This window comes from Podarcis gaigeae (assembly GCF_964106915.1).
Source record: "Podarcis gaigeae genome assembly, chromosome: 4".
NCBI classification, from domain to species: Eukaryota; Metazoa; Chordata; class Lepidosauria; order Squamata; family Lacertidae; genus Podarcis; species Podarcis gaigeae.
This window is the reverse complement of record NC_139677.1, coordinates 71129857-71142457: the sequence shown is the minus strand read 5'-3', so window position 1 is coordinate 71142457 and position 12601 is coordinate 71129857. Positions and strand designations below refer to the sequence as shown.

Below are 12601 nucleotides of genomic sequence, written 5' to 3'. Positions count from 1 at the left end.
TTTAAGAGCATGAACTTTGCATTTTGAAGTATCTGAGTGAAGAGTTGGCATAGCCGCAAACTCATCTGATTGCCCTAAGGCAGGCCACTATTTCAGTCTCTAGTCTCAGCCCTCCAGTTATAGTATGAGGCAAAATAGTGTTGACCTAATTTACAGATTTGTTTTAAGAGCTGCCAAAATAATGTAAATGTTGTGGACTCCAGCTCCCATTCTTCCCAGCCAGTCACGAATGATGGAAGTTGCAGCATAGCAGTGTTTGGAGTAATAGTTTCCCCATCCCTAGCCTAAAGTCACCAAGTGAACTCATGGCAGAGATTAAATTTAATCCACAGGTTTGCGCCCACGTGCGCGCGCACACACAAAATATTTTGGTTTCGTTTTGTTGTATTCAATTGTTTTTTTCTTTTGCTTTTTTTGTTGGGGAATTTTTTTTGTGGGGGTCTGGCCTGCTTTTTTAAAAATCATTGTTTTATTTGCTTTGGGATATGTGTAGGTGTTCCACAGGGTGGCCTTTTTTTTGGGGGGGGGGAGGACATAGTTTAGAGCATCATCAGCTTTCCACCTCCTGTGAAATAGGTATTTGTTGCTGCCCACAACAGTTTATTAGATTTCTGTATATGCCCTCAAGCTGCTGTAATTATCCTAGAAAAATGAATTGTAGTTTAAAAACCCCACCAAATAATATGATTCCTCAAAATATTTTTTGAGATTCAAAATTTTCGAATAGGCGCTCTGGTGTTTTAAGTTTCCTGCCAAATTAGCTTCTTCTTCCGTTATGCTGTGAACCGAGCCTTCATTACTATTGCTTATGATAGTTTAATGTTTACTTCTAAAAATGGTTTGTCACATTTGCTATGGTGGTATTTAACTAACAATGGGCACTGTTCTGCAGGAAGTTCTCCTGTTGAAACAAACACTGAATGCATAAGGGCAGCAATTAGTCAGTTAAATATGCGATCATCAGGCTGGGGTATCCAGTGGTCCCAAGGATAGTTATTTATAGTTTCAATTAAATAATCTTCTATTTATTTTCATCTGTACAGGAACTGTAATAATAAAATAATCAGAAACTACAATACAGTGATACCTTTGTTCTCAAACTTAATCTGTTCCGGAAGTCCGTCCGACTCCCGAAACACTCAACTTACTTAGGTAATGAGTAATATATGATAGTATGGCCATTATTTGTGATCAGTCTCTTAGCATTCCACCTCTCTGTTCACTGAAACTGAAGATCACGTCAGTGCATCTATAAGTGTGCATTTATATGTGTGCATATATGTGTATGTGTGCATCTATAAAAACTCAAGTCTTTGTTTAGAAACTGACTTGACTCTGATTAAAATGGTAATAGTTCTCATTTTTGTTTAATGGGTGAATCAGTCATGTGTAGAGCAGGTAGCCAAAATGATGCCCTCCAGGTGTTTTGGTCTGAAACCCAGCTTCAGCCAGCATGGCCAATGGTCAAGGATGATGGGAATTGTAGTCCAGCAACACCTGGAGGCCTCCCATCTTGGGTTTCCTTGCTGTAGACAAGGGCCATTTCATGTATTACATTTTACAGTGAACTCTATTATACAGGCAACTCTCGTTTTAGGCGCATCCAATATGTGTGTGATTATATACAAACACACACACACACACACACAGACACACACACACAGCGCTGAAGTAACTTGGAAACATAATAAAAGACATCACTAAAAGGGCAGGGACAGAACAGGAATGGAAAGAGGTGTCTCACTTGCATGTGATTTCACGCAAATGCTCAATGTCCCAGAACACAAACCCCATGCGAATCGGGGGTTGCCTATACAGACTTAAAATGTGTTTTATATTTGTCTGTGCATTTATTAAAGCATGTGTTTTGAAGTATGATAGACCTTCACACTCCTGGAAATTCTTGATGAGCTGTGACAACCAGCAGGAAAAACCAATATAGGAAAACTCATTTTTCCTTGAAGTGCCCCCAAGAGGGTTTTTAAAAAAAGAATTTTGAGCTATTCACCTTGCAACCTGTTTCAAATCTCTCTGTTTTGGGAGGTAACATTAGTGTCACTTAGGGGTAGGTCCTTTTCTGTTGTGGCACCCACCCTAAAGAGTACATTGTTAAGTGAGGTTTTCAGGCCTTAAGACTATACTGCTTTAGGCAGTTGGTGAAGACCTGGCTTTGGGGAAAAAAGGTTTTTGGTTAATATGTCAGTTCCATTTTCCTCTTGTGTTGCTAGAATTTGTTAAACAAGTTGGATATTGTTAAATGTATTAATTGGATTTTTAAAAATGATTGTTGGTTCTATTCTGTTTTTACCAATATTTGCTAGCTGCCTTGAGTTTATTTGGAGAATAGTTGGATAGATTTAAAAAAATCAATAAATCACAGGTCAACTTACTATATTGTATTATCAAGTACAAATGAATCAAATAGTGAGATCATCCAAGGCAAATGTTTATTCAGGTGCAAAAAACCTCAAGTGAAATTATTCTCTGAAGGTGAAATGACCTGATTTTTATAGTGAAGTCAGAACTAATAGGATTATTCTAGTTTCTGTTTTACTTCTAAGTAAGAAAAATAAGATGGACAGGTTGCTCTAGAGACATCTGTACTATGATGGAAACAAAAATATAGATAACTGTATTGAATATGATGCTTGGAATAGTGCAAGAAATTCAGAAAAATTGGCCCTGTTTCCCAGGTGGGCAAAATCCATAGCTGTCAGCATTTCCCTTTTTTAAAGGGAAATTCCCTTATTCTGAATAGGATTCCTCGCAAGAAAAGGGGAAAGTTGACAGCTCTGGCAAAATCTGATCATCTAGAATCTGGAATTGATTGGGAGAAGAGAGGAAGCAACAGACAACCAGGGAATGATCTGGACATGTTCTGTAGTTCACTCACCATGTTTTTGTTCTACCGGTTATCTGTCTTTGCCTTTGCATATTTTACCCCGTAATACTTTTCTGTATAGAAGAAATATAACTGATAGCTACTCCACTAGGACTTTCCAGAAGCTTTACTGACTTTCCATGGTGAATCAAAGTGCAACGAGCTTTCTGATTGTACAGAGTGAAGTTTTTACTGTGCTTTATCAGTTATATTGTATTGAGAAGCTTCTGAAGCAAGAAAGCATAGGATTGTTTGCTGTAGGATTTGCAACAGTAGTGGCCAGTGTGGTGGGACAGAGCTGTGGAGCCAACTTCTCGAGACTGGTTTTGTTACAGCTTTTACGTGAGCAGCAGAGAGGTTGGGGCTGCCTGGACACGCCAGAGGAGCCAATCCAGCATTCCCAAAGGTGTGTCCACAGAGCCTCACCTCACCACTGCCTTGCCCACCCCAGAGATATCCAGGTAAACTGGTGTAGCTGGTGTCAGGATGGCAGCTCCACTGCTCTGCCTCATCTCGTCAATTAATACTGACTTGCAACACTAAAGAATACCGGTAAATTACAGCTGAATGGTTTGTGTTCCAAGTCCCAGTGAAAAGGGCCACTTTTTGAGTGTGTGCTGTACATAGTGATAAACAACTTTCTAGACTTTCTGTATGTGGAGGACATTCTAACAGGTTTCTTTACATATAGCAGCCCTTCCAGAGGTGGAGTTTTTGTCACATCTGTCTTGAACCTCCCAGTGGGTCCGTATGTGTTTCCCTTACTCTTTCTGCTCACCTGTCCACTGCCCATACTTCTTGGCTGTTTCCAGTACCATCCTTCTTGCAGTGTGTGACCCCAACATTTGCCAAATGAACTCTTAAGACATATTAAATCTTGGAATCATAATATACCAATGTCAGTATAGCTAGTCGTGTTCACCCATAATATTTAGCTAGTCTAATAAAAGATGTCATTAATTATTTCTGTCCTAAAACAAAACAACAAAAATAATCTTCTCTGTGCTCTACCAATGTATAATGTGCATTTGGTATGAACATAGGGAGAGGCTTTCACATCTAGTCTATATTTCTTCTAGTTTTTCTTAATTTCTTTTAGATTTTTGGTGTGCTAGTTTTAATGTTTTAATGTGTTGGTTTTTTGCTTAGAATATTGTAAGTTGCATTAAGTTGCTGTAGCAAAAAAGGACTAATAGGATAATAATGATAATGGATTTTCAGTACAAGCCTTCTGGACCTCACTTCAGTTGAGAAAGAAGCATGCCTTAAAAGAGGAGAGGTCATTAAATCTTGACTCATGTTTGAAAATATCACAGAATATGTGCTATTCTTATATGTCTATTTAGTTTGAAAAATGCTTCAATACAAACAGTTTCAAGGTTAGTTATTATTATTATTATTTGCAAAAGTGAAGTTGGGGCATATGCTTATCAGTGCAGACAAGATAATTTGTGAACTGAAAAATTATATGTTTTGACTCTAGGTGATCTGTAAGTTATGTTCAGAGCAGATTCATTGAAATTAATGGGTTTAAGTAACTGAAGTCCATTGATTTTATATAGTCTAATCTTTGAATATGGCTAAGTTGGATTTCATTTTCTGCGTGGGTAAATGGTAAAGGTAAAGGGACCCCTGACCATTAGGTGCAGTTGCGGACGACTCTGGGGTTGTGGTGCTCATCTCGCTTTAGTGGCCAAGGGAGCTGGCATACAGCTTCCAGGTCATGTGGCCAGCATGACTAAATCGCTTCTGGTGAACCAGAGCAGTGCACGGAAACGCCGTTTACCTTCCCGCCAGAGCGGTACCTATTTATCTACTTGCACTTTGATGTGCTTTCGAACCGCTAGGTTGGCAGGAGCAGGGACCGAGCAACAGAAGCTCACCCAGTCGCGGGGATTCGAACCGCCGACCTTTTGATCAGCAAGCCCTGGGCTCAGTGGTTTAACCCACAGTGCCACCCATTGTTGGTACATATTGCTAAAAACAAAGAGATCATAGGCATGTTACTGTAATTACATCTTCAGATGTTTTAGAATATTTATTGTGATGCATCTTGTGTAATAAGAAAAAACCCAACAGAGATCTTATATTCATTCACATTTCAAATTAAGTGATGTTTAATATTGCCCACATACTCAACTGATTTATAATAAACAAATATTTCAGTTTGGGGGGAAACTTAGCTTTGATTCTCAACAAGTTAACCATTTATTTATGTTTGTTATAATTATTCATTGCTGCCGTAAACTCTTGTTTTCTGCAAAATATGCTGGTATGTTTTGAAAGCAACCATGGCTACTTTCCACTTAATTCCAATCCTTTTTTAAACTAAGTTTTATATTGTACATATTACCTCCGTATAGAAATAAATGTTAAAGGGTATGTTTGAATCGACAGTGTCTTAGAAATTGCTTTTTTTGGTGAAAAAGCAGAGAGAGATTATTGACTTTTGAATATATTTTTGCAAATTTTAGGAGGCGAAATTAAGGATGGGTAGACAGGCTCTGCGAATCTGGTGAGGTGATGGTAAGTGATAAAGGAATGTACAGCAGCAAGGAATTGGTTATATCTAATAATCAGTTCTGTAGGAACTAATGAAAAAGCATTTCATCCCTATTGATATGCCTGTGTTTCTGCTGTTGCATCTCTCCCTGTTCTCATGCTGTTTGTTTCCCCTTCCTCCTCATGCCAACTCCTCAGCTGCCAATTAATTTTATGTCACCTTCTCCATTTTGCTGTTCATGAAAAGTAGCAGATTAGCATCCTCAAGAGAGGTCAATCCAGTTAAGAGTCTGAGCCACCTGGTTTTTACTGTCCCACTTTCAATATTAATATCGAGGGTTTTTAATACTGTCCATAAATCTTTGGGATAAAACCACTGGAAAGTTTCCCCTACTCTTTCCCCTTCACATCTCTCTTGTACGGTGTTCTCTCTTTCCCCACTAGGTGTACACTGAACAGGAATAATAAAACAATAATTTCTTAGAATGGGTATACACTCTGGGTGTCCGCTGACCACAGGATTTTGTTCAGACCTTGATGATGTGCTTTGGGGGAAAGCCTGCTTTCATTTGAAGTCCTTCAGAATATTTTTTAATTGGGTTTGGAGTCCAGCTTCACTTCAGAAGAAAAACAATATTTTGTTTCCTTCACATCCTTCTTCACTATTACAGTGGTACATCTAGTTGCGGACTTAATACGTTTCAGGGTGCCGTTTGCACCCCGAAAATTCTGCAACTAGAACACCTTCTGTGCATGTGCACAGTGCAATCGGGCGCTTCTGCACATGTGCTTTGTGCATGTGCGAGTGGCGAACCCAGAAGTAAACACTTCCGGGTTTGCCACATTCGTAAGCTGAAAGTCCGTAACGAGAGCAGAACGCAACATGAGGTATGACTGTATAGGTGAATTTTTTAAAAAAGAAAACTCTTTTGACAGAAGTGGATAAGATTTGCAGGCATAGTAAACCCTCCAGAAATAGGCAGATTGATCCAGCAGCATTTGTGCTGGACATCTTTATATGTATCTATAACTTCTTTATTTTTGGAACAATGTTATTAAAATTCTATGGGAGCAAATCCTTCCACATTTCAGAAGGATAGTAGCAGTAGCTTTTCCCACAAGGTCTGCCTTCACAACTATGGGTTAGGTAAAAAAAAAAAAGGAAAGATTTTTTTTGTGGGCAATTGATCTGAAGTAGCAGATATGAGAGAGGCACCCCTAGGAAAGAAAGCTGTCAAATTTTAAAGAAAGTTTTTGATTGTGGGGGAAGAGAGTAAAAGGGAGCCACTTTCCTGTGATTTCATTAAGGTAAAGGGACCCCTTTCGTGACCTAATGATTTCATTAGGGGGCACCAATTCAGTAGTGTTAGGTAGGTGCTAACAGCAGTTTTATTTGAAGAGTAGTCTGGTGTGTTCCATCTCACGAACCCTTAGTTTCCCACTTTAAAACCTCCATAACTGCATGTCCAAGTTGCTTCTTATGTGGAGGGGAGCATGAGAGGGGGAGAGAGAACAAGAGCTGCTGTGATTCCTCGACCTCTAACAAGCCCAGAATCCTTCCGAAGCACCTGACAGCAGTTTAAATTCATCCAAATCTGTTCCACGCCCCAATATACACCCAAGTGGAGAATCTTTCATATTTATTCAACCTACACGTTCTGCGCATAGTTCTTATAAAGGGCTTATGCCCCCTTCCCACCGAAGAGCCTTTATGCTCGCGAAATTAAATGCCTTCCCCTCTGCAGTGACCAAAAGTAGATTCTCACATACCCCCATATTAAGCCCATCTGTTTGCCTGCAACCAAGAAGTACCTGATTCAATGGACCACATTCTCTTAGTTTGCTCTCCACATAGTAGACCTTTCCAACAGATGCTGAGCAAAATGTTGGACCTCGGGCCTATAACTCCTAGAAGATGTAAAATGAGGTTTCTCCTGGCAGATCAGGACAAAGATATCACTGCTTTAGTAGCTTCCTTTTTAGCCACAATTTTACCCAAAAGGGTTCCCAATGAACCATCATTTCGGGGAACAGACAGGGCAATATCTAGGTGCACACGATCACAGTGTGACCTTACGACCTTCGACAGCTTCACCCATGTCCTTTTAATTATCCCAGTGACCTGAAATGTTTTATACTGTGATGCCAATAAAGGTATTTGATTTGATTTGAAGGGCTTATGCAGACATAACATTTGTGATCCATTAAATACTGAGAAAAGAAATAGTGACTACCAGCATCACTCAGTTAACTTCATGGATGAGCATGACATTCTACAAGAATTTTGCAAGATAATGTTATCAAGTCTGCACTCCGCCCTAACAAAAAAATTATGACTAACTAATTTTAGTAACTGGCAAAATGAGCTAGCTCTTAAAACGCAAGTATAATTCAAACCTTTTATTTGTTTTATCAAAATGTATTTGAAGGAAATTCAGTCTTTTGATTCTTAATTTTTAGTTCGTTAATAGGGGGCTGCATTTAAATAATTATTACAAAAGACTGTAGTCCCGTGACCACTAAACTGGGTGTAAGTGCCGCTGAACTCATTGTCTGAGTTCAGTATTTGGACAGGGATGGTCTGATAATTAATAATAATAATAATAATAATAATAATAATAATAATAATAATAATAATTGCTTATACCCCGCCGGACCTTCGTAGCCACCCAGTGTTGGCCCGTGGAGCAGAATGTGCTTTGTGAAGCAAATAATGTCTCCCAAGTCTGACTGGGCTCTTAGATGCAGAGGCGGCTGATTTCTCCATCTCAGGCGAAACAAGAATTAAGGCTGCCCCCCCCCCCCCACCACCGGAATGCCCTGTATCTTGCAAATTTCTCTGAGAGCCTGAGCATTCCGCAAAGGATTGCCGCTCGGCTTCTTACCCCAGGGGCAAGGAAGCCAAGTGGCATCATTGTGTGCAGGAGCGCCCTGGATTTCAAAAAACTTGGCGAGAGCCAGGGCATTCTGCATGGTGTTGCCACTCATCTTTTCTGACCGGGGGGGGGGGGGGATTGTTCTGGTGGCAGCGGAAACAGTTGGGCTAGGCTGCTGTGACATATTTATTGCAGAGCTTTTGAATACATGTGAAGGGGATTCTGTGGTAAAACAAACGTTTGTTGCCTGTATTTCTGCGTGGAAAACAAACAATATAGATGTTCTTCATTTCTAATTTTAACTCGCAGTTGTTTTATTTTTAAATAGTAGACTTGCCGTATTCCAATTCCCCCAAACTGGGTGGCCTAATTTGCATGTAATGCAAATTGTTTCCTAATTATGCACATTTTCCTGTGATTTTTTTTTAAAGAAGTTTTCTTTTTAAAAAAAGAGTGTGAAAATACAACTTGTCTCCAACAGGGTAATGTAGCACAGGTTTTTTGTGCAACTGAGTACGTACTAGGTTTCGACTGGAGGTGGTCAAGAGAGGACAATTTAATAGGCTGACTTGCTGGAAGCTAAAGGGTGATTTGCAGGAAGGATATTTGGCTGAAAATCCAAATCAGCCTAATTGCTACCCTGCAATATCAGTGTTTTATATCACTCAACCACAGCCCACTGCTCACAATGTTGGATTATGCTGGTGTTGCTTATTCTCAAGGCCATTTTAAAAGTTTTTTTTTTAAAAAAGAAATTTCCACATGAAGCAAGGGCTGAGTTCGAAAAAGAATGAAGTCATGTTGCTACTTTTTGTTTGGTGAGGGAGCATGCTGCTGATTAGTAACAGGTATGCTAAAATTCTTGGTCTCTCCACCATTTTATATAAGCAGCTGTCGTTTTCACCCAAGGTGTGGAGAATTTTAAAAGGAACTTGAAAGTTCCATCTCCAGGCAACTGAATTGCGACTCTTGTTTTTCCTATCTCTATGGATATAGCTACTCCTTTTTCATGTCAGTTACAGCTGTGATTTCTGTCATTGGCTACAACAACAAAGGTGGGAGAGGGCTTATATATCACAAAATGATTTTGCACATTCTTCTTATTTCTGATTCTATAAGAGCTATCAATTTGCTTTATACATACGAAAACTGGGAATCTAGCCTTGCTAATAGGGTTAAATGGGCACCAGCTTGCAAAGCTGAGCCAGCTAGACCATGTGACAAATATTGTTAATAGTGTATGGTGGTGGGGCAATTAATGAAGCAGTATTTCATTTTTGTTTTTACAGTCCCATAATAGAAACATGTTCTAGAAAACTAGAAAAAGACAAAAGATTTAACTAAAAGTTAGTACTTGGTATCCCACATTCTTAAATGTAGCAAATATGCAATTAGATCTAAGTTGTGGATTACTGTATTAGACTTCTCTAATACACACAGGAATTAATTATGAGGAACCATATATCCTGTGAACCAGGACTAGAATTTCAGTAATATGGTAGATGTGAAATCACATAGCCATGGTGGTGTTTGGATATTTTTCATGTCTGCAAAGAAACTGGATTCTAGATTCAAAGTTCCACAAAATTTCTCACATTTGCACTGAGTTATAAAGGTTTGCAATATAACAGTCCATCCCCACCAGGTGGCCTGTAACCTTTCATGGTATTCAGTTGTTCAGGATAGTACTGGTCGGTGTTTGTAAGAGTGATGACTGATAAGAGCAGCGCTGAAACCACTGTGGTACTAGGATGAGCTTTTCCACGTCAGAAATTACTTTCCCAAACCGAAAAAGGGGTTTTGAAGTTCCTTGGTTTATTAGTTGTCCCTTGGCCTGCCCCTCAATCTTATCGATCGCTTCATTTGTTTTTCAAGTTTCCTTTCCTGGAGTTGTATCTACAACTAGGAAAAACAAGACACATTGAATGTTTACATCAGTTAGACTTGCGGTATTAAGGAAACGTCAACAAAAAACACTGTCCAAATTACCGAGGAAAAGAAGAAATTGGGTGCCTTGATATTCTGATTTCTATTCTATGAATTCCATAATTTGGCAGTGCCAATCAAATATTTTTAATCCGCATGGATTTAGGTACATATTGAGATCATACTTCTCTCAGTAATGTGTATCAGTTTATTAACTTAGCATGCAGACCCCAGTACTGAGGGCAGATCGATTTCCAGCCCGGAACAGGTACAGCATTTGGGCTCGGTACTATCACACCACAATAGTAGGGCTGGTTCAGAATCCCCTCTACCTCCCACCTCTAGCTTCAGCACTTTTCATTGGCTGCTGCCTACCCACATGTTTGACAGGTGGAAGGGGGACCTCTAAACCAGCTGGGGGGTGCTGCAGTCAGCTTTGCAGTTAAGGGTTGGAGGGCTTGGATGGAAGGTTAAGTTTCTTCAACCCAACCCCCAGCGCAACACAAAATTGGCACAGATTGCTCTGTTAAAAATGCTACAAACTTACTTGGGAGCTAGCCCCAGTGAATGTAGTAGAACTCAGTGACTAAGCATGCGTAGGATCGAGCCACACAGTTCTTTCTGTGCAACCTGTAAATTAGTTGAGTTAGGATATTTTTGATTTACAGCTCTTGGACCCATCCACACATCTAAAGCACATTTAAAACACATAACTTTTCCCAGTGCTTTCCCTCCCTTTAAAAATGTTTAGGGGTACTCTCATTTTCTTACTCATATTGAAATACTGCCCCTCCATGAGGCCAAACTTAGATTCACAAAATGTTTAGGGGTATGCGTATCCTAGCGTCCACCCAGAAAAAAAGCACAGGCTTTTCCCAGTAAGTCCTGGAAATTGTAGTGTTTTAAGGGTCCTGGGAATTGTAGCTCTGTAGGGTCTAAGTTACAGTTCTCGGGATGTGCATTAAATGTCATCTGCAAATGTGCTTTAAATATATGGTGTGAAATTAAGAACAATTAAATCAGAGCATTCTCTGTCTAAAGGTTTGTGGATGGCAACCTACCGTATTTTTCAGCCTATAGGACGCACTTTTTCCCCTCCAAAAATGAGGGGTCCCAGGCTTTGCGCCGCTCTCCCGAGGGCTGCGCAGAGCTGCCTGCAGTCCTGGGCTTCGTGCAGCTCTGCGCAACCCTAGGGAGCATGGCGCGAAGTCGTGCCGGGCTCCCGAGGGCTGCGCAGAGCTGCCTGCAGTCCCAGGCTTCGTGCAGCTCTGCGCAACCCTAGGGAGACCCGCGCGACCGGGCTCCCTAGGCTTGTGGATAGCAGACTGTTCTGGGGGCTGGGGTCGGGGGAAGCTCGGGCTTCCCCTGCGCCAGCCCCGCGCCTGGGGGGGGAAATAAAATTTTTTTCTCTTTATTTCCCCCCCCCCCAAAAAAAACTAGGTGTGTCCTATGGGGCGGTGCGCCCTATGGGGTGAAAAATAAGGTATATTTCTTACTTCACGTTTAGGAGAAATATTCTCAGAGCCCATATAGATGCCATTTTATGCCTTCCAGTTTATTTTTCTAAGCACATATTGACTGTATGCCTTATGAAGTACCTTGTATAATGCAGCAAGACTTCTACTATCTAAACTTTTCTTATCCAAAAGACTGTTTTTATTATCTAATTCCCATACAACCAATTGCCAAGCAAACTCTTGTGTTAATAGCTGTTGCCTTTGTCTACAATTCTGATTAGAAATATGTCCTTTATTACCCACCCTGGCCTCCTTACTTATCCACCTTTGGATAATTGAGGCTATACTGCAATATAAAATACATTATTTATAGCCAAGCTGTTTTTTTAAACAGCGTCTGGCCAGTTTTTACCCTTATAGAAGTTACTATTTGACTTGTTTTGTTAAGTGCAGTAATGCAGAAATGTGGATGGAAAGCTTACATTTGAGAAACGTAAAAATAATTAGAAATGATATTGTTACTTTGAGGAATACTCTGAGAATGGACAATGAAGTGGCTTAGAAGAAGGTGTACGTGATTAGGGAATTTTGCAAGCTAAGAGGGACAAAACATATTTTGGGTGTCTGATGCATCCAGGTATCACCTCCAGATTCTACATGAAGCTGGCCTCTTACCCATATCAGCATTTGTGAAATCAGAGCCGTCCCCATGGCCCACTTTAGGTGTTACCGTTATAAAAAGGCCTCAGTGGAGAATGTACGTTGAACTGCAGCTGTGAACAGTGACTTGTGGAGAAAACTGCTGCAAATCTGTGCTGAGCTATGGGACTTGCTGGTTGGCCTTGAGCAAGTCACTATCTCTTTCGCCTCATTGTTGTGAGCTCCTTGGAGAAAGGGCGGGATAGCTAAGTAATGCATAAATGTTGTTATTTATTTTTTTCGTTTCCAAAACAGGATTG

General features: G+C 40.2%; 1 protein-coding gene across 14 annotated transcripts in view; it reads left to right on the top strand.

Annotated features, from left to right (window-relative positions):
• The window catches only part of BBX (BBX high mobility group box domain containing), a 133682-nt gene that overhangs the window by 30301 nt on the left and 90780 nt on the right, over positions 1-12601 (top strand). For 8 of the 14 annotated variants that reach the window (XM_083736415.1, XM_083736408.1, XM_083736419.1 and 5 more), the window contains one exon: positions 5356-5407. The exons of the other annotated variants lie outside the window; for them this stretch is intronic. In XM_083736415.1, coding sequence (XP_083592541.1) covers positions 5405-5407 — 3 coding nt within the window. In that variant the 5' untranslated portion in view covers positions 5356-5404. The remainder of the gene's footprint in view (positions 1-5355; positions 5408-12601) is intronic. 14 annotated transcript variants of the gene reach the window in all.